The sequence below is a fragment of the Equus asinus genome, chromosome 3 (genome assembly GCF_041296235.1).
Source record: "Equus asinus isolate D_3611 breed Donkey chromosome 3, EquAss-T2T_v2, whole genome shotgun sequence".
In the NCBI taxonomy this organism is placed as follows: Eukaryota; Metazoa; Chordata; class Mammalia; order Perissodactyla; family Equidae; genus Equus; species Equus asinus.
This window is the reverse complement of record NC_091792.1, coordinates 29924570-29946025: the sequence shown is the minus strand read 5'-3', so window position 1 is coordinate 29946025 and position 21456 is coordinate 29924570. Positions and strand designations below refer to the sequence as shown.

The window sequence follows — 21456 nt, the reverse complement described above, 5'->3', positions numbered from 1 at the left end:
TTCTTTGGATTGAAAGAGTTTAATATAGCCAGTATTTTTTTAATGGTACAAGAGGAATGTGGTCATTCAGAATGATACTGAAAACTTACTCTGTCTCTCTTTTGGTCACTTTTGGTTATTCAAACAGTCTCTTGTTTTTAAAGACCCTGTCCCATTCTTTTAAAAACTTTGCTCTGAGAGTCATTTCAAAGCTTTCTTCTCCTTTCCCCACTGGACAGGCTAGACTTGTTCTAGGAAAATTCAGTGGCAGGAGAAGAAGTGGTGTGTTCTTTCAGACCTTTCCCCCTTGTTTGGTGTAAAACTTCTCAAACCTTTGTGGCTTAAAACAATCATTTTGTTTAACTCTTGATTTAGTAATCAGGGACCCAGGAAGGACTCCGCTGGGCAGTTTGCCATCTGAGTGGCATCAGCTGGGCCCTTGGCACTGGAGACTCTCCTGAGATATCCTCCTCACTCTGGCATCTCTTATGTCTCCCCACGTGGTGGCTTGTCCTCCAAGGCTTCCCCACGTGGCCTGGCTTCTCGCAGCAGTGTGGTCTTAGTAAAGTTGTGCTTTTTGCAAGGCAACTCCCTTTCAAAAGGCAGGAAGTGGAAGCTGGCAGGCCAGTTAAAGACTCCACCCCAAACTGGCACTGCGTTCCTTCTGCTGTGGTCTACTAGGCAAAGCAGTCACAGGGCTCACCAGATCCCAGGGAGTGGAGACATTGACTTTACCTCTTGATGAGCGACTGGCAAGGGCACAGCAGAGCTGTTGTAGCCATCTTTGGAAAACAGAATCTGCTGCGTCCCTCCTCCCTCCTTGTGCTGTACCTCTATGGTGTCAGGGAAGGAGGTGGAGAGGCAGAGAGGGGTTTCTTTGTGTGACGGCAGCATGAAGTTCCAATTTCTCGAGAAGGTGCTTGTGTATGGCAGACATCCAGTGCTGGCTCTTTGGTCGGGTTGTTTGTGGCTGCTCCCTGGTTAGAATATCCATCTCCTGCCTGAGCCCCTCCTCCCTCCCTCTGCCCTCACCACAGCCTCTTGCTGCTAGAACTTTCTTGCCTAGCAGGTGACCCTCTTCAGGTGCCTGCAGCATTCACTTGAGCTGCAGCAAACTCATGCATCTTTGCCACTTCTGCTGCATTCCTGCAGGCTACCTGGCAGATATTCCCTCTTGGCTTAGCAATTTCTCTCCCTCTCTCCTGCCCCTTTTCGTCTGGCAACATGAGACATTTTGCAGGTCCAGCACTTCAGTAAGTTTCAGGGTAGAAGTGCTCCCCAGCCCCTAACTTAGTGGAAGGAGGGCTCATTCTGGAGCACCTAAACTTTATGAGTGAATTTTTTGGGGTCTCTCTTTCTTTTCTTGGTGAAAGGAAAGTACCCTCCTCCCCATCCAAGTAGGAGATTATATATATAGATGTATATGTATGCCACGGGTATATGACCTTGTGGGAATATGCCTACAAAATGCCGTGGAAGAGAAATGGTGGGGACAGCAGATCCCAATGTAGCTCTAAGTCAGCAGAGTCAGGATCCAAGGGCTATTGGGCTATTCCAGACAGCAATTGAAATAGCTTGTGGAATTTGAAATACGTGTAGAACAACAATGCATGACAATTACAAGAAAAGGTAAGAGGGGGTAAATAGAGTTAAATGGTTTAAAGAAGTGAGAATGTTCGACTTTGTATTACACTATAATAAGTCAAGGATTCAAATGGAAATCTCTAGTCTAACCACTAAAATTATAGTAAAATAATGCATAACTGTATCACTAATTATATTAAATGCTCCAAAAAGGAAATTAAAATATTTTCTTACTGGATAGAAAACAAAACCCAGTTGATGACGCTTACAAGAAACACATTTAAATTTTAAAAACATAGAAATGTTGGAAGAAAAAGGATTGAAAAATATATGCTAGCAAACCCGAGCTGAAAGAAAGTTGATGTAGCTATGTTAATATCAGCAAAGTAGACTCGAAGGCCAAGTGCAACATAAATGTTGAATAAACTAGAAAAACTTCATTAGCAATCAAGGAAATGCAAATTAAAAACATGAGATACCATTTCATTCCATTCAGAGTTTTTAAATTAGGAAATCAGAGGTTTGGGGAGAATATGGTACTGCAGGAATTAAAAACAGTCCCCTTAGTCGGGGAGAATTCATTCCATCACTTTCCTTATGAAACATGCATTTCCTTTGTCCCAGCAGCTCTGCTAAGAGGGCTGAAATTGATGTGCAGCCTTGCCCATGGCTCCTGGCCAACTTCTCTTCTCACTGATCAGTACTCATGCCATAAAGGTTGTTAAATATTTTAAATAACATCCCTACCACCAGATATATCCTAGGGAAACCCTTGAACATGTTTACTAGGAGACATGTACCAGAATATTATTGGTAGCATTTTTATAATTGTTCATCAACAGTAGAAGAGATAAAATGTTGTGGCATATTCAATACAGTGGTGCATTTTACGGCAGTAAAAATGAATGAACTAGAGCTTGGCTCATCACTATGGAGGAATCTCAAAAACACAAACTGAGCAAAAGCAGCAAATACAGAAGAATACATATAAGTTTTATTTATTAATATCTAAAACCAAATGCAAATCAGCTTGCAAACGTTGTAAAACCATAAAGAAAAGCAATGGATGATTAATACAAAATTCAGGATTCTGCTTACCTTGGGGTGGGGAAGAAGGGGAATTGGATGTTGGAAGGAAACTGATGGAATATCTAAGGCTAAGGGAGTACTGGGTTCCTGGATGTCCATTTTTATTATTGTCTTTTAAACTGTTTTATATACTCTTTGTAACGTCTGAAGTATATCACCACAAAACCTAACGCATAGGGGGCTACTCACAGGGAATTTAAAGGGCGTGGTACATGATGTGATTTGATTACTTTTGTGAGGGGAGTAATCTGAAATGTATTTTACCTTCTTAGTTTCATCTCCTACTAACTGCCTCAGATAGTCTTCTTTGGAACCATATTTGGGTACAAATAAATGAATAATAAATTGAAAGTGGCCTGCCAATACTTTAACTCCATGCCGTTTCCCCTTCTTTTTACCCCCTGAGTGAATTTCTTGCTTTCCTCTCAAAATGCCATATATTTCATCCTTACTCATATATGTTGTTTTCTTAGTCTAGAATGCCCTTCCCGGCCCTTTGCTGTATAGCAAAATTCTATGCATTCTTCAAATGCTCACATAGTCCCTCTTTTCTGAAACCTCTCCCACCTCCCTCCCCCACTCCTCAGTCCTCCTTAAGAGTTAATCATTCTTGCCTCCCTTTGCCTGTGGCACTTGAGGATAATTCTGTTTTAATGATTACATTGTAATGAGTTGTTTAATTGCAGGTTCCTTTCCCCCATCCCTTGCAGCCTAATTGTCAGTTAATTTAGAGCAGGAACCTGACTTTATTCATGTGTATTTACCAATCACATAGCACAGAGAGTGGCACATGGTAAGTATTAGTTGGAAGAAAGAATGACTGTCTCAGCATGCTTCTTGTTCTGGAGGTGTTGAGTGAATGAAATGAAGTGGAATGTCAGGTCATGACTACATTGTCTGGGACCTTGTATACTAAGGCGAGTGGTTTGGTCTTTGAATCTTCAGGAAGCGTTCAGGGAGCCATTTAAAGTCTTTGACAAAGGTTCAAGATTAAGCGTGGATTAGAGGTGAGAGACCAATTAAGAGGCAGTTATTGCTAGAGGCAATGAGGACCTGAACTATGGTGAAGTCAATGATGAGAAATATAAAACAATTAAAGAGGTCTGTACAGTGCTTCTCAAATTTTAACGTGCATACCAATCACCTATGAATCTTATTAAAACGCAGATTCTGGCCCAGTAGGTCTGGGATGAGGCCTGAGATGCTGCATTTCTAATCTGCTCACAGCTGGTGCCATCAACCTGTGCTGTCCAATATGGCAGCCCCTAATCACATGGCTGTCGAGCCCTTGAAATGTAGTTAGTGCAACTGAGGAAGTGAATTTTTAATTTAATTTTAAGTCATTTAAATTTAAATTTAAAAACTGAAGCGGTGCAAAACATTTCCCCATTAAGCTAAATTTTGCTGTTTTGGTATTACTACATTTCACTGTAACTGAAACAATTTAGCATCTGAATTAAGATGTACTGTGAGTGTAAAATACACTTGGGATTTAGAATACTTAGTATAAAAGAAGAGTGTAAACTATTCCAGTAATTATGTTTTTATGTTGGTTACATGTTGAAAAATATTTTAGGTATATTGGATTACATTCAATATGTTACAATTTCTTTTACTTGTTTCTTTTTACTTTTTAAAATATGGGTACTAGAAAATTCTAAATTACCAATGTGGCTTGCATTTTATTTCTACTGGAGAAAGTGCTTTAGGCCTTTGCTGTGAGAAGCAAAGGTCAGTGGTCCTTAGCATCTCACCTGGACCCTTTTTTATGGGTGGAAGTCACATTGGCCCATTGCACATGCGGACTAGTGTTTGTTTTCACAGTTTCGCCACGATGGACTCAAAACCTCAAATTATTGTTTATTTCAAACCTTTCCAAAATAGTGTCATAACATTTCATCCTCACAAAATACCTGAATCAATATGCAAGTAATATAAATATTTTAAATGGATTATTGATGAATTGAATTATCAGGAAGAATGGACAAGAAGCAGATCCAAGACTAGGGATTATGTCCTTTAACATTTCTGTATGGTTGTTTCTACAAATACTACTTCCTCTAGAGAAAACTGTCCCTTTTCACATTTACCAAATTGATCCCTCAGGGACTGACTGACACTCTGGAAGCCCAGATACATTGCATCACCCGTGATATATCAACTCCAAACACTTGATCCATGTTGCAAAGAGAATATTACCTGGGGAACCGAATAATGTAGGGTTTTCCTGGTTAAACTGCATCTGCCTCTAAAATTTGAAGCATCCTCAAAGAGTACCCACTGTGTCTGAGATAGTTAGAGTTTTTTAATTAAAACATGATTCTGTTTAAGAATCTCTCAAATCGGTTCCTTTGCTGGCCAGTCCATTCGTTTGTTAATTTGTCCATTTCATTCAGCACATGTTTGTGTAGGAGCTGTATGCTAGTCACTGTTTTAGGCATTAATGCTTTTTCCTTGCATTATTATATCTGAGATTTCTAATGTGAGGGTAAAATAGTAAGTAAACATCTAGAAACGTGTAAAGTAAACCATTGAGTGGTTATCTTCAAGCAGTGGAATTACAATGGATTATTATTTTTTTCTGTGCCTTTTTCTAAAATTTTAACCTAGGTATTGCTTCTCTAATCAGATGTTTGAATATTTTAGCACAGCTACCACAGCTACCCAGGTTGGAAGCTGCTTTGTGTCCTCATTTTCTCTGGGCCATATGCTAGTTCCATTAAACAACAATGGTTTAGCATTTAAATAACGAGCTGGTGTAGAGATTTTCCTCCCTAACCTCATTCCAGTCTTTAGGTTACTTCCATCTTGTTGCTCCGCATCTATAGGGCGTTTTCTTTATCTGCATGATCCAGGATGGGTCACCCATATCTACATTCCACTAAAGGGACAGATAAAAAGAGGAAGGGAAAGACACACCCCTTCCCTTTAAGTGTCCGATCCAAAAGGTTCACTCAACAACTGCTCACATCATGCTGGATACAACGTACTCTCATGGCCAAATCAAAGGCAAGAGACTGAGAAATCAAGCATTTAGTTGGGCGACCTTGTACCCAGCTGAAAGTTCTACCACTATAAAATGGAAAAACGAGTCTTAGTGGATAACTCTGAATAGCTCCTAGAGCCTTCCAGGTGTAGAGGCTTAAGTAGATAGGAGTATCTCTTGAGTCCTGTCTTACCACAGAAACTGCATGGAGAAGGAAAGAGGGAAAGAGAGAGAAGGGTGAAGAGAGGAGAGCCCCACAAGAGTGACTGAAGAGAAAGGCTGTCTCTCTCTATCTCTCTCTACTCATCTTATTTGGGATCCTTTAAGACCTACAGTTGAGTGTCTGCCCTCCGCTTTGCCTTGCCCCATCTCTCAGCCTGTTCTCCTAAAGCTGGTGTGGAGGCCAGGAAACAGTGAACAGCAGCTAGGGAGAGGGGATGTGGCAATAATTATCATTTACTATAAACGAGAACCTGTATTTCAGTAACTACGAACGATCGGAACAATAACAATAAAAATGAGACCGAGTTCTTCCCATTTAAATCTAATCATTTAGCACTTTTATTTCTACCTCTTTTATCTTCCCTCTTCAACTGCTTTCTGGTCTTTGCTACTTTAATCTAGAATTATAAAAGTTTTTAAAAATAATTTTCTTTACCCTGTACATCTTACTTTTAATTTTTTTGTCTTTATAGTCCATTTTGTAACCATTTTTACAATAATTATTTACATTTAAGTCTCTATATTGAATGGGTTTTATGTGTACCTCTGATACTTTTATACCACATTTTCTTTATTTTGAATTTCTTTATTTTGATGCCTCCCACAGTTATTTGGAAGACATTTTTTGAGTATATTTTTTCAAGAATGGTATGTAAGTACCATTTACATTTATGGCAATGTTTTTCCATTGCTTTTACACGTGAATCAAAACGTATCTGGGTATAAAATTATTGGATTACAATAGTTTTTCCTTCTGATTACTTGTCCATCTTGCCCCTGTTGGTTTCCCTTCCACCTGTAGCCCTATAAGCTATACTGAGTCATCCAGAATTGCGGTCCAGCTGGCTTATTAAAGAAAGCTGAAAACCAGTTGCTACAGTGCCGTTTCTCAGGAACACCTTTTCTACCCTACCTGAGCCTCCCTCCCTCAAACCTCTACTCTAATACACACACACACACACAGAGACATCCTTTGTATGCTCCTGACTTCTTGGGGCTATCTCTTATCTTCCTGACTATGGCAGACACCACAGGTTGTCCATCCAGTATGCAACCCTAGATGCTCTTTTTTACTTACAGAACTGTGATTTTGTTTGGGCCAGCAACGCATTAGCTAAAATTACTTGATTTCCAAGACCGCAGCTAATTCAATAGGGAGCTCCATGTGCTCAGGATAAGACCTCACTCTCCCAGCCTCCATGCTTCCATCATCAGGGGGCAAGCGGGAGTCCCAGAGACCTTAATGCTCAGAGTAAGACCTCCAGCCCCGGCCCTCATCCGTCCATTGACAAGGCTCAAGAAGGAACTGCAGAGTTCCTTGTGCTCCTGACAAGATACACATTCCTCTCTCTTCCCATCACTCATAATCTCATCACCACCTTCTTCCTTGAGACCATCAAGGCTGATCTCATTAACCCCTTTATCTCAGCTTCTGATTCTCAGGTTACTCTTCTGGACTCTACTCCATACATGGATCTACACATTGTGCCCTCACCTTTCCACTTCTATCCCCAACCCTTCCCAAAGCCCCAAAGCCTTTGTGCTCTAGAGCTCATGGTCATTACTAAAATTGCTCATGTCTTCATCCTCTTCTCTAAAGTTTCCTTCACCATCTTGCTCTCACTGAAACTTGGCTGTTTCCTGAGGACACTATTTCTCCTGTGGGCTTTCTCAAATAGTGGTTGTTTTCTCTCCCACACCACTTGTACTCAAGGCAAGGTAGGTGTCCTCCTTCCTTCTCATTGCTGCTTCCAAATCTTTCTCCCACCTGTCTTCCCTAATGCCTCAGCATTTACTCTAATTATATCCCCACTTTCTCTCCTTGTGCAATCATCTTCAAACTCATGGGTCACTCTCCCTTGTTAGCAATAACTGCTTTGTTTCCATAAACTCCGTATCAAGCATCCTAGTCTCTGACTGGCACCTCCCAAATTTCTAGGCCACTCTCTTTAATACCCTAACTCTGACAATCCTTTGACATACCAGGGCCTACAATTTACTGATTTGTCTACCTTTTCATGCCCCTCATCCACTGTGTTCTTCCTTACACTGTGTTTAAATTCCACGGACAATCATTATAATAATTCCCTGGCATACACCCTCGACTCTCTTGATTCTCTCTCACTTACTTATATCCACTTGGTTAAATCACCATCCTCATGAAATTCAGTTCTCCTTTTACTCTGCATCTGTACCCTGATGACTGAATGTGATTAGAGTAAAATAAACAGTCACAGTGACAGTCTCACTTCAAATCCATGACCACTGACCTCAAGTAGGCCCTGAAGGCTGCTTCAAGATCATATTATACTTCTCTGTCCCATCCACCCTCCTACTTTCCTAGAAAATTATTTCACACTTCTTTCTTTTCAAGTCTATAATACATTGTCCCCCACCCTCACTCTCAGCTGATGACTATGCTCCCTATTTCACTTAGAAATAGAAACATTAAGAAGAGAGCTTCCAAAAGTTCCATAATCAATGGAAAGCACAGCTTAGTTGGGGTAACTAGTTCCTAGTTACCCTGTGATCAGTCATATCATTATGGTGACACTTGTCCATGCTTCTGGCTAAAGCCCACCCCTCCACTCATATACTGGATCCCACCCCCATCTTGTCTATTTTCACGTGTGTTATCAGTTTGTCTCTCTTTCCTGGATCATATCCATCAGCACACAAACGTGCTGTTTTCTCTCATCTTAAAAAGGAAAATGAAAAACTGCCTTGACTCCACTGCCCACTCTAGTTACTGCCCCATTATCCTACCCCCTCTTATAGCAAAACTCCTAGAAAGAGTTGTCCAGCCCTCCTGCCTTTAAGCCTTCTCCTCCTGTTCTCTCCTGAACCTGCTCCAGTTAGGCTTTCACCTTCATCGTTCCGCAGAAATCAGTGTCGTCAAAGCCTCAGGGAGTGTGCATTGCTCCGTCTCATGGCACACTCTGAGTCCTCATCTTCCGTGTCCTATTCAACAGCATTGACAGTTGATCCCTCTCTTCTCCTTGAAACACTTTGCTCCTTTGGTTTCCAGGACTCCACACACTCCTGAGTTTTCTCCTGTCTCACCACTAATCCATCCCAGTCTTCTTTTCTGGCCTTTTCTCATTTGTCCAGCTTATAACTTGGAGTGCCTCAGGATGTCCTTAGGCATCATCTCTTCTCTATACATCCTCATTCCCCTAATGATCTCATGGGTCTAAACACAGATCTTTTTACATTTATGTGTCCAGGCCAGGCCACTTCTCTGTACTCCAGACTCACATATGCAGCTGCCAACTGAGATGCATAATAGGCATCTCAAATCTAATATGTCCCCAACCAAACTCCTGATATTCACACCAAAACTTGCTTCGCCTCATGTTTGTAAATGGCTACTCCCTTCTTCCGGTAATCCTCCATCTTTCCTAACTGAGTGATTTGTATGTGAGGATTAAAGTGTGGCTTGGATCTAGCAGTGCCTTTTCCTAGTCATTGTCCTTTCACTGGGGGTGGATTGAGGAAGGAAATCATAGATCTTGTGCCACTGCCCACTCACCAGTGAAGACGACAGATCTAAAGCCTTGAGTTCTAGTGGCTGTACCATGGCAAGCCAGGGCTTTTGTGCAACACCTGCTGCTGGAAAACTGCCAGAACTCTCTATCTCTGAAATGTTTAGCCAATCAGTTGAGTCTTTCCCTGGACCTCTGCTGTCCTGTTTCAGCAAGCCCAACTATCCATAATACCTGAATCGACTTCTTGTGTGCGGACTCCATTGGTGCAAACCCTGTGGACCCATATAACGTGAAATTGTGCTACAATGGGGGGACTCAGTGTCAAATAACTGCAAAAGGGGAATCACTAATAACAGACCTTAAAGATGGAACTGGCTAAGTTTGGGTGAGGACTAGAGCAGTGAGGATCCCTCCAACCCAAGAGGGAAAGACAAAATATTTTGTTAGAGAGTAGTGAAGCAGTGGTTTACTTCCTCTGTTGTGTCTTGGGGTGGATGATCCATTGAGGCCTGGCAGAGAAATATGAGGATATTAGTTTATTAGCTGCTTCCTATCTTCAGTCAGGTAGCTCAGGCAAGACTCAAGTTTTGTCCCGAGCTGGCTTCTCTGAAAGGTGAATGGGACAGCAAAATGGATATACAAGTCTGTCAGAGGGGTCATTTCTGTCTATGGCCAAGGATTTAAGACCTCTGAGAACCAGACACTTAGGCACCCTGCTGGATTTCAAGACTGAACTCTCTGCCCTAGGCTAAGGCTAGTGTGAGTCAAGGCAGGGATGAAGGAAACAGCAGGAGATGAGACTGGGCTGGTATTTTATCACTACATTTTCTTGCTCCATTTTATAGGTGAATCTTAAGATGTTTGCTCTTGAATCTATAAAACCAGCCCTAATCTCTCCCTTGAACTTCAAAGGCATATAGACAAATGTCTGCCATGTATTTGGATGCCTCATAAGCATCACGACTACCTCTGGCCCTGCTCCTTTTCCTGTTTTCCCAGTCCAGATTGAGTACTAGCTTAGAAATCTAGTGGTCATGTTGGAAACCTAGCAGGGATTCTCGTCTCTTCTTCTCTTATCAGTTACTAAGTCTTTCCAATAGAAGCTGTCAGATATTTGTCATATTCATCCCCTATTTCCTGATCCTTTCTGCTCTGGTTTGTTCTTTTATCATCTCTCACATGAAACTGTTATCGCTATAGGTTCCTAACTCGTGGTTTCTCTGGCTTTAGTTTTGCTTTCCTGAAACAATCTTCTATATGGCCACCAGAATGATCTTTCTAAAACAAATGTTGCACCTAATAACCTTCAGCTATGCTTCACAATTGAAATAGGTGTTCCCATGATGGTCTGTAGTGGTGTTCCAAGATATATAAAGTCACCTGAAAAAAATCTGGAGGGGAGTGGAGAGTGACTCCATTATCTTTAGATTAAAACCAATATGTACTGTGGAATGGACTATGGAATTTGCATACATTTTAAAGAAACTTCACAGAAATTCCATGAATGTGGTGGGCTATGTCAGGTTATGCCTCCACCTGCATCCTTTGTATTTAAATTCACTGCCATTAGAGGTTTTTTAGAAGAAAAGTTTAAGAAACGCTGGTCTATAGGAAAACGTTCAAGCTTCTTGTCATAGCTTGTCAAAAAGATCAGCATAACCAGATCCCTCTTTTAACCTCACTTCTGAGTTTTCCCCATGTTGTCCCTGAGATGATGACCAGCTTCTAGGTCTGCAGAGTGAGATGATGAACAGCTTCTAGGTCTGCAGAGACCATATTTTGAATGCCTCTTTCCCGCACTGAGTTCCAACTAGAATGCCTTTCCTTGCCTCCCTTGGCTGTCTAACTCTTGCTCCTTCAAGGGTCTGCTAGGCATCACATCCTCCAGAATCCTTCTCTAACTTCCTCTCCTCTCCCCTCCCAGCCATTTAGATTCTGTCCTCTATGCCTAGTATTATCACTACTTGCCAGGGCTTGAAACCTTGTGCTGCTGTGTCCATTTCTCCTCCAAGGGGATATCTTTTGGTTTACCCTGCTAGAATGGGCATTTTAAAATGAACACCTGGACCTTCTCCCAGTAACTCATTACCTCTCTCAGAAGATGGGGAGATTCATCTGAATGGTGAAATTGGTCAGACCTGACTTTTATAGGTCATATGGACGAGGAGGCAGAATCGTTTCCTTGAGATGGGAACTTGTGCCATCCCTGGCTCTTTCTCCTGTAATATCTATCTTATGTACTCTCTGAAAGAAAGGCCAGCTCCCTCTTTACTTTTCCCTCCAAAGTAGTAAGCACGTGTGATAAGTCCTACCTTTTGTGGGTGTGGTTCCACTGTTGTCCAGCTTCTCTTTCAATAACGGGGTGGGAGTAGGGGTGAGTTAACTTGGGTAGGGAGGTAGGATACTCCAGTGCACTCTGCAATATACTCATTGTCAGAGAGCCCCAAATAAAGCTAATAGGCCCTTTTGGGGGCTGGTGTTATCTTTGTGTGTGCTTAATTAGTTAAAATTCAAGGAGAAGGGAATATGTAACAACAGAAATATCACACTGATTTAAATTATCAATTAAGTTAGTTCTACCAGTTAGTCAATAAACTTCCTGAAGGCAAGTTTATCCTTTTTATTTTCGTATTTCCATTAACGCAGATTACTTGGCAAATAAGAGGTACTTAGTTTTTTATTTTTTATTTTTTTCTGATTATAGAAGCAATGCAACATGATTTTAGAAATGAGAGAATTTTGTAAAAAGAGGAAATAAAAAATGATCCAACAAACCAAAGATTATATATTAACAAAATATAAACTTGTACACTTACTCTTCTCCTTTTTACTGTATGTATATATACTTTTTTTTACAAAAAAAGAAATTATACATAGTTTAGTTTTAAAAAAAACAACTGCTTTTATAACATTGAATATTCTTCTACAAGCTGGTTTTCATAGCGGCATAGTATTCCATTTTTACATTAATGAAGAGTAGTCCATTGATAAATAATATTTATTAGACATGTCAAAACATTTTTTTCATGAGCTTTGCCATGTGATTGACATGCATTATCACATTACATCTTTACAACAACTCTGGGGCAAGGATTTTTGTATATCCACTTATACATGAAGAAACAGAGGCTAACAAAAATTAACCAGATTGTCCAAGGTCACACAAATATTAAATGGCAAAATTGGGATTCAGTTATATGTGATTTAACACCAGAGCCATCAGAACTCTTAAAAGGATATTCTGTAATTTATTTAGCATATTTTCATTGTTAGGCACTTAAGTTGTTTCCAATTTTCTTATAATAATAAATAATGCTGCCTATGTTGAACATCCTTAGAGCCGAATCTGTGTACATATTTCTGGTCATTTTCTTCAGATAAATTCTTAGAAGTAAAATTTTTGGCTCAATTGGTTTTTCTCTCTAATTACAAACCTAATACAATCACAAAATGGAAAATTTGGAGAACATAGAAAAACATAAAGTAATAAAGCAAAAACCATTGATAATTCCACCTTTCATATATTTTTAACATTTTATTCTTTTTTCAATCTTTTCTGTGTATTTATATGTACATATATGCCATCCGTATGTAGCACTCTCTATACATGTATAGAGAGAGCTGTATATACAGCTATATTGAAGAATATATTTTACATTTTTATTATACATTATAGGAAATCGCATGATACCAGTGCTACATGTATAAACGTATACATATATGTTTCCTTTGCAGATAATCAATTAATTAATTGTAGAAACCATATTCTGGAGTTTAAGGAAAATATGCTACGTTTAAAAAACAAAACTGAAACAAATCGCCAAGAACTGATGAAAACCTTGAATAGAATGAAGGATGAAATTGAACAGAGAGAAAATCTATCAGCACGCTTAGGTTTGTGTTGCTTTTGTTTTTGTGTATGGTGATTTATTTGTTTGTTTTAGGTTTTGTGTTTGTAAGTTTAGATTTTATGCTTTCTGATTTTAGGGCATTTCTCCTCAATAAATATAGCTAAATCAGTACTTGTTCTTTTATTGTGAGACATGCAAAAGTCAGGTGAGAGACATCACTGATACAGTTCTTCCCATCTCTACCTCAAAAACGGCCTTCCTATGTGTTCTCTCTCTGTGAGTTGCACCAGGATGCCTGATCCATCTAACAGATGCAGCCAGAACCTGAGCATCATCTCTGACTCCTCCCTCTCCTTCTCGCATCCCTCCATGTCAGTCAATAAACAATCCTGTTGATTCATAATCTTACACATCTCACAAATCTGTCCACGTTTTTCCATCGCCATCTGTACTACCCTAGTCGGGTCACCTTCATACTTCATCTGAATGGCTGCTAACATACTCTTATTTTTTTCTTTCTCTCTCTAGACTTATACCCGCCTCTCTATTCTCACTGTAACCAAAGTGAAGACTACACTGTCCTGTGTATCAACCTTCAGTGGTTCCCCGTTTCTCTAGGATAAAAGTCCTGCCTTGTGCATCCCACTTTGTGGTTAGATGCTTCTCCCACTCTTAACCCCGGGTAACCACTGATCAGTCCTCTAGCTCTCCCTTTTCCAGTTGCTGTAGAAATGTAATGGTGCAGTGTGTGACTCTGACCCTGGCTTCTTTCACTTTGCTTAGATTCATCCAAGTTATTGTGTGACCAATTGTCTTCTTGCCTTTCTGTTGCTGAGTAGCATTCCGTTGTATGGATGTAAAATTGGTAGTTTGTTTATCCTTTCACCAATTGAGGGACATTTGGGTTGTTTCCTGTTTTTTTGGTGATTAGAAATACCTGTTGCTATAAACATTTATGTGCAGATTTTTTGTATGAAGAGAATTTTCATTTCTTTAGGATAAATATCTAGGATTCATGAGTATGTGGTAAGTCTATGTTTAACTTTATAAGAAACTGCCAAACTGTTGTCCAGAGTGGCTGTACCATTTTGCATTCCCCACAGCGATGTATGAGGTTTCCAGTCACTCCAGTTTATTATAGACATTCTAGTGTCATGGTTTAAGGTCTATTTCTCTAGTGACTAATGATGTTGAACATCTTTTTTGTGCTTATTTTGCCATCCATGTATCTTCTTTGGCGAAATGTCTGTTCAAGTCTTTTGCATATTTTTTAATTGGGTTGTTTGTTTTCTTGCTGTTGAGTTTTAAGTGTTCTGTATATATCCTGGCTACATATCAGAAGGATATGTGGTTTGGAAATATTTTCTACCAGTCTGTGGCTAGTCTTTTCATCCTCCTTATGGTGTCCTTCACAGAGCAAACATTTTTAATTTTGATGAAGACAAATTTATCAATTTTTCTTTATATACATTATGTTTTCAATGTTGTATTTAAGACCTCTTTACCTAGCTGAGAGTAATGAAGATTTTCTTTTATGTGTGTGTGTTTTTAACTTTATAGTTTTAGGTTTTACATTTAGGTCTATGAAACTTTCAAGTTGATTTTTATAAATGGTGTGAAGTACAGATCAAGATTCAATCTTTTTCGTGTAGATGTCCAAGTGTTCTCACACCATTTGTCAAAAACGCTGTCCTTTCTGCATTGAATTGCCTTTGCACCTTTCCAAAACTTAATTACCATATTTGTGTGGCTCTATTTCTGGATTCTGGATTCTGTTCCATTGGTCTATGTATCTATTTTTACTGTAATAACACACTGACTTGATTACTGTATTATATAGTATGAGTTAAAATTGGGTAGTGTGAGTCCTCCAACTTTGTTCTTTGTCAAAATTGTAGAGGCAAATTGAAATGAAGAGTACAAATGGAGTCATTAAGTGTTCAGAGGCTACAAAACGAAGTTATGAAGATACAAACTTTAATGATGTGATCTTAATCCAAGTAGCAGAACAGATCAATTATAGCCTGATTCACTTATACTCCCTTTATTTGGAACTGGCAGTTGTATAAGTCTCTGGTTGTATAGCTCATAGTGCTAGACTTAAGTATTACCTTTGAAATAAGTATGAGGCAGTAACATTTGAGCTATATTTTGATAATTTACATTTAATAGTATTTCTCTTATATATTGAATACTAAATTAATCTGTGAATTAATTTATAAACCCTCATTTAAAAAAATTATACCAGGGGGAGAAAAATCCCTATAGCTGTGAACTCAGAAGCCCTATTTTTTCTGTCTTTCAGTTGAGAAGAAAGTGAATACATCAGATAAGATTGAAACCGTAACTAATGCATTTGAAATCTTAAAGTTCTTTCTTCCTCATCTAAGGAAAGTAGGCAGAATTTATCCTAATGTAATCATTGGCAAAGAGAAAACAGGCGGTAAGAAAACCTAGATTTGTATCATCAAATACAGATATTTTGATCTTTGGGAACTTGCTTTTAAGTTTTAAAATGTAATCCATTAAAATGATACCCAGATTGACATAGAGACCACCAGCCTATCTGGCAGTGATTTGGATTACCAGAAATCAGTATATTGTCTGGCAGAAAAAATTGTTCAGTAAGTATTGGGAGACTTGAATTCAAATTCAATTTTAATACAGATGCTTTGAAAATAAGTCAATATAAGTCAAACATACAATAAGCATCTGCTAAGTGCTTGGCAACTCTTTTCTCCCTTGGTTTTGGTAAATCTATTCAAGATATCTTAACCAAGATATCTTGGTTATCTTTCTAGTTCCCCATCTTTCTGGGGACCAGAGTCAGCAAAAACTTTACAGAAGAGGTGATGTTTGCACTAACCCGTGAAAGATGAGTTCAAGCTCACCAGGTGTAGAAGAGAAAAAGCATTTGAATTAGAAGCAGGGATATTAAGGCCAAGTCTCAGAACACCTGCCATTCTCACAAACCTTGTTCATTCCAGTGAGGCACTCTAGGTCAGAGGTCAGCAAACTAGAGCCCACAGGCCAAATTTGCTTGTTTTGAAATAGTTTTATTGGACCATAGCCATACTCATCGTTTACTTGTCTGTGGCTGCTTTGGCACTACAAGGCCGGTGTTGAGTAGTTGCGACAGAAACAGTCTGGCCCGGGAGCCAAAAATGTTTACTATCTAGCCCTTTATAGAAAAGTTTGCTGACCTCTGCTCTCGGCAGTTCGGTGGGAATCAGTAAGTGCTGTTTTATATCACATGCCTCTGACAAGCCTCTCGTGTTGGGATGGGGGTGCCAGATGACATTGTTTAACATTGACTGAATTCTCACTGTGTACCATACACTGAGTTGCTATGTTTTCTTTCATTATCTCATTTAATCTTCATAACCCAATGCAGTAGGCCCATGATTATCTGTATTTTACACCTGAAAAAATTGAGGCTTAGAGAGATTAAGGAAGTTTTTGAGATCACACTTGTAAGTCTTTAACTGCATCAGATTCCCTCTTGGGAGTGTTTTGATTGTGGCATATAAATATGCACATATACGTGCTTGTACACGTGTGTTTGAATGTATGAGAGAGCGTGTGCTGGATGAAAGCTGGAGTTTACGGGAAGAGGAGTTGAAAGACACAGAAAAAAACCAATGCATAGAATCTATAAGATATTAGATACCAAGAATAAGCACAGCTGTGGAAAAGCATCAGCAAAGATAAGCAGAAGCCCATGATATAGAGTGAAAGGAAAGAGGGAGAGAGATGCTGGTAATTGGGAAGAGTAATAGAGCTCTGTTCCCTGGGGCGGGGGGCAGGGGTCGGTGGGAGGTGGGTTGAGATAAACCAGTAATCAGAACTGTGTTAAATCCTGAATAATTTTCCAATTTCCCAACTATGTCCTGATTTCCAGCTATGCTGTATTTATATTGGTCCTTCTTTCAAGGTCCCTTTGGTGGCTTTTCTTAGGTTTTTAGGGGGACCGGCCTGCATATAACGCTTCATTACCAGAGGCAATATAAAGGGAGATTTTGTTTCTGGTAACTAAAAGATCTTAATACATGAAACATTTGCAAATGTATTGAAGCCTGTAGCATAGCCTACTGGGGAATCTATCATCAGTCTTATTTATTCTATATTCTGAATATATCTCAAATAATTTCTGCTCTTTGTAGCCCCTCTACAACTCTTTTCTAGTGAGCCCCTCATTTCTTGCCTTGTCTATTTCAATAGACGTAATTTTTCTCATGACTTTAGTATTACTAAGTGAGTCCATGCTTTCCTCAGAGATGCGTACTAAAATGCGTAACTCATCTTGCTCAACTCTTGCTTAGAATCCCTCACTAGATCCTCGGTGCATATAGGATGAAGTTAGCTCCTTGACATGGCATACTCATAATAGGCTATATCTTTCAAATCTCACTTTCTACCACTTCCTTCCATTTCCAGCAACTCCAAACCACTAGCAGTCCCCAAAAATAGACCAAGCTCTTTGAGATCTCCGTGTATTTGTACATGCTGATCACTGCCTCTAATGAGCACACCACCTCCTATCAACCCACAACTAATTTGTTGTGTAAGTCCCTTATCCAGTATGACTTTTCATCTTAACTGACAACTTCTTTGTGAAGCCTACCACGTCCCCTCGTTTAACAAGCTTCTGCTTTGTGCCAGGCACTTGCTAGGCCCTGGGGATATAGTGGTGAACAAGATGTGGACCTCATCCTCATAGAGACAAATGAGAAAGCAATTACAATATAGAGTGACCAGTGCCATAATGGAGGAAACACAAGTGTGAGCCAAGTAATCTATCCTCAGGGAATTGGGGAAAACTTTCTGGAGGAAGTAACATCTAAGCTGAGACATGAAGAGTAAAAAGAACTGGAGTAGGCTAAGCAGGGGACAGGTAGGTGATGGATAGTGGAAAGGTGGAGGATGGTTGTCCAGATAGAGGAAAAGAAATGTGAAAGATCTAACAGCAAGAGAGCCTGGGAAAAGAGTGTGGCTTGTGTGCACAAGTGGGGCTGGAGGCTATCAGCAATAAGACATGGCGCAAAGGCCAAATAATTAAAGGGGCTTATCCGTTCATTTACTCATCCCAAATTTGTTGACATTACTATGTTCCAGTCATTATATTAGTGCTGGACTTATAATGGTGAGCAAGAGAGCATCAGTGTCTGCCCTCACCAAGCTTACATTCCAGCTAGGAAAACAACAGGTAAAAATAAAAAGGATAAGAAATACTATGAGAGATGAAGTAAGAATATATAGCTGGTACACCCAAGCTAATTTAGAAAGAATGAGCAGAATTAGCACAAGGAATCTGAAGAATGAGTGAAATTAGCACAAGGAATCAGAAGAATGTTCTATGCATGTGCAAAGGCCTGAAGATGAGAAAGTGGTATTTGGTCAATTTGAGAAGCTGACAGACTGTTAAGTAATACTGGTTTGGAAAGAGGATAGTTGAAACAGAAGAGGTAGGGCGAGACCAGGTCACTAAGGGCCTTGTGAACTTTTGTAAGTGTACTCCTTATCTTAAGGCATGGGAAGCCATTCCAGGAATTGCATTTTAGAGTGGATCTCGCAGCTTGAAACTTGACTCCTGCCCGACATCATCCATAAAAATCAATTCTAGGTGGACTATTCATCTAAATATGAAACACAAACAATAAACCATCTAGAAGATGTTCAGGAGAATATCTTTATGACCTGAAGATAAGCAAAGATTTCTCAACAGGAATCAAAAAGTACTAACTATAAAGGAAATGACTGATAAATTGCACTCTAGTAAAATTAAGAATTTGTGTTCATAAACAGGTAAAACATTGAAAAAGGAACCAAGAGTGGGAGACAATATTTGTAACACATATAATTGACAAAGGGCTCATGTTCAGAATATATCAAAAGCATCAATAAATCAATAGGAAGAATGAAGACAACTCAATAGAGAAATGGGCAAGAGCTTAAACAGAGATTTCACAAAAGAATATCCAAAGGCCAAACACATATTTTTATATATGTTCAAACTCAATAGTAATCGGAGAAATACTGATTCCTTCTGTTCTCACCAAAGTTCAAGAATTTTTTTTTTAAATAAATGCTTCTCAGTTTGTTGTATACCAGGGTCCTGATTGTTTTGACAATTTTTTTCCCTAAGTTTATTAGTCTTCTTAGGGAGAATATTTTCTGAGTTCCTCACTCAGCCATCTGGAAGTCCTTATCCCCATCTTAAAGATGGGGAAATTGAGCTGGAAGGGCCGTGTTTCTTGACCAAGCTCATACAGCCAAGCACTATGCAGCCAAGACTGAGTTTGGGCAGACTTCGCTGATAGAATCTTCATATTTATTTATGATCACATGAGGTCTAGTCTCCCAGTGCTTCAGTTATTATTGTGCAATAAAATCACTTAGAGGCATGGATTCATTCCAGCAAATCATTTGGAAATTACTTCATACATTTTTTTTACAGATGAAAATATTTCGTAATATTTTCCTTATTTTGGGTTCCAGCTTCTCCTTAGGAAAAAGAGTATAGAATCAGCCAATGTATGACATTTTGTACCCACTTAGATGAAAGCTGTAGTAAATGGAGAGTGGTTAGTTTTATTTTTGCCGACATCCTCCAACATGAGAATATCTTGGAGTCTATTTAATGTGTTTACTAACAATCCATTGCAAATTGAAATTTCCTGGAACAGAAAATGAAATATGTGATAAAAATTAACAGTAGTTTGGAGTTTTTTTGGAATACAGTTTCAAACACTCTTTCTATGACCATACAACTAACCCAAACATACAAGTAAGCATAGATAATAATGCTAAATTATGTTTTTCTCTGTGGTTTGAAATGATGATTCCATACTCCTTTGTTTGCAGTTTCCTTTGCGCTGGGTATTCCCACTGTTAACAGAGGAAATCATACTTACCTGAAGCAAACCCTGACCTCTATTGTCTCCAGAATGACTCTTTCGGAAGAGAATGACTCTGTGGTGATTGTCTCTATTGCAGATGTGCGTATGAAAAATAAGTAGGTCTCCTCACTCCCAACCTGTAGCCTCCAAATACACTTCCTCCATGGTAACCACTGTATTATTTTGAATTTCTCTCTTAAATTTAAAAAACCAATTCCTAGATGCCTTTTTTTGGTAGCAAACCATGTACTGAATACCTGTTTGACACCAAGAAGAAGAAATTAAGTATGTAAATCTAAAAAGAAAATATAATGGTTCCATGTGGAGAAATAAGATTGCATGTTAAATGTGTTAATAGGAGCCTTGCCTACTATATGGTAAAGAAATTATATTTACAACCAGAAAAGTAAAATTGATGCTACAGTAATAAAATCTGGCCAGCCCCAAAAAAGGTTGGTATACAAATCAGGAAAGAATTTATGTTAAGTAACAATAACTACCACTAATTGAAGGACCCCTTTCCACATCTGTAGGATAGTGGACAATTTTTATACACATTATTTATAGCCTGTATTACACCTCTGTAAAGTAGGTATTACCATCTGACTTTACAGATGAAGAAACTGGAGCTTAAATAAAGTTAGTAACTTGTGGAGTAACTCATAGAGCATATTCAAAGCTAGGTCTCTCTGATGGCCCCAAAGTTTTCAATCCTGCCTCTAACGCCATGTAGAACCATAAAGAACTGTTTAAATATTAACACCATAAGATCTTTTGAAGGGGAATTTGGCAACATGTATCAGATTTAAAATGTGTATATCCTTTGTTCCAGAAATCTCAATTCTGGGAAGTTATCCTAAGGAGATAAACAGGCAAGAATTTCAAAATAATAAAAATATGACAGTATAGTCATGCAGTAGTTGAGAAGAGACTCTAGGTCTAGATTGCCAATGGTCAAATGCCAGCTTCTCAGGCCAGCCGGGTGGTGTAGCAGTTAAGTTCGCGCACTCCAATTTGGAGGCCTGGGGTTCGCCAGTTTGGATCCTGGGCACAGACCTACGCGCTGCTTATCAAGCCATGCTGTGCCAGGCATCCCACATATAAAATAGAGGAAGATGGGCACAGATGTTAGCTCAGGGCCAATCTTATTCAGCAAAAAGAGGAGGATTGGAGACAGATGTTAGCTCAGGGCCAATCTTCCTCAAAAAGAGAAAAAAGGTCACAAATGCCAGCTTCTCTACTGTCTTGCTTGTGAACTTGAACAAGTTACTTTGCTCCTGTATGCTTCACTTCTCTTATGCGTAAAATAGTGATGATCATATTACCCACGTCATAGGGTTGTTTTGGAAATTAAACTA

The 21456-nt window shown here is 39.2% G+C and overlaps 1 protein-coding gene across 1 annotated transcript in view; it reads left to right on the top strand.

The window, feature by feature from the left end:
• The window catches only part of MGAT4D (MGAT4 family member D), a 64461-nt gene that overhangs the window by 6063 nt on the left and 36942 nt on the right, over nucleotides 1-21456 (top strand). Inside the window, exons 2-4 of the mRNA XM_070504782.1 lie at nucleotides 13084-13242; nucleotides 15505-15642; nucleotides 20064-20197. Coding sequence (XP_070360883.1) covers nucleotides 13084-13242; nucleotides 15505-15642; nucleotides 20064-20197 — 431 coding nt within the window. The remainder of the gene's footprint in view (nucleotides 1-13083; nucleotides 13243-15504; nucleotides 15643-20063; nucleotides 20198-21456) is intronic.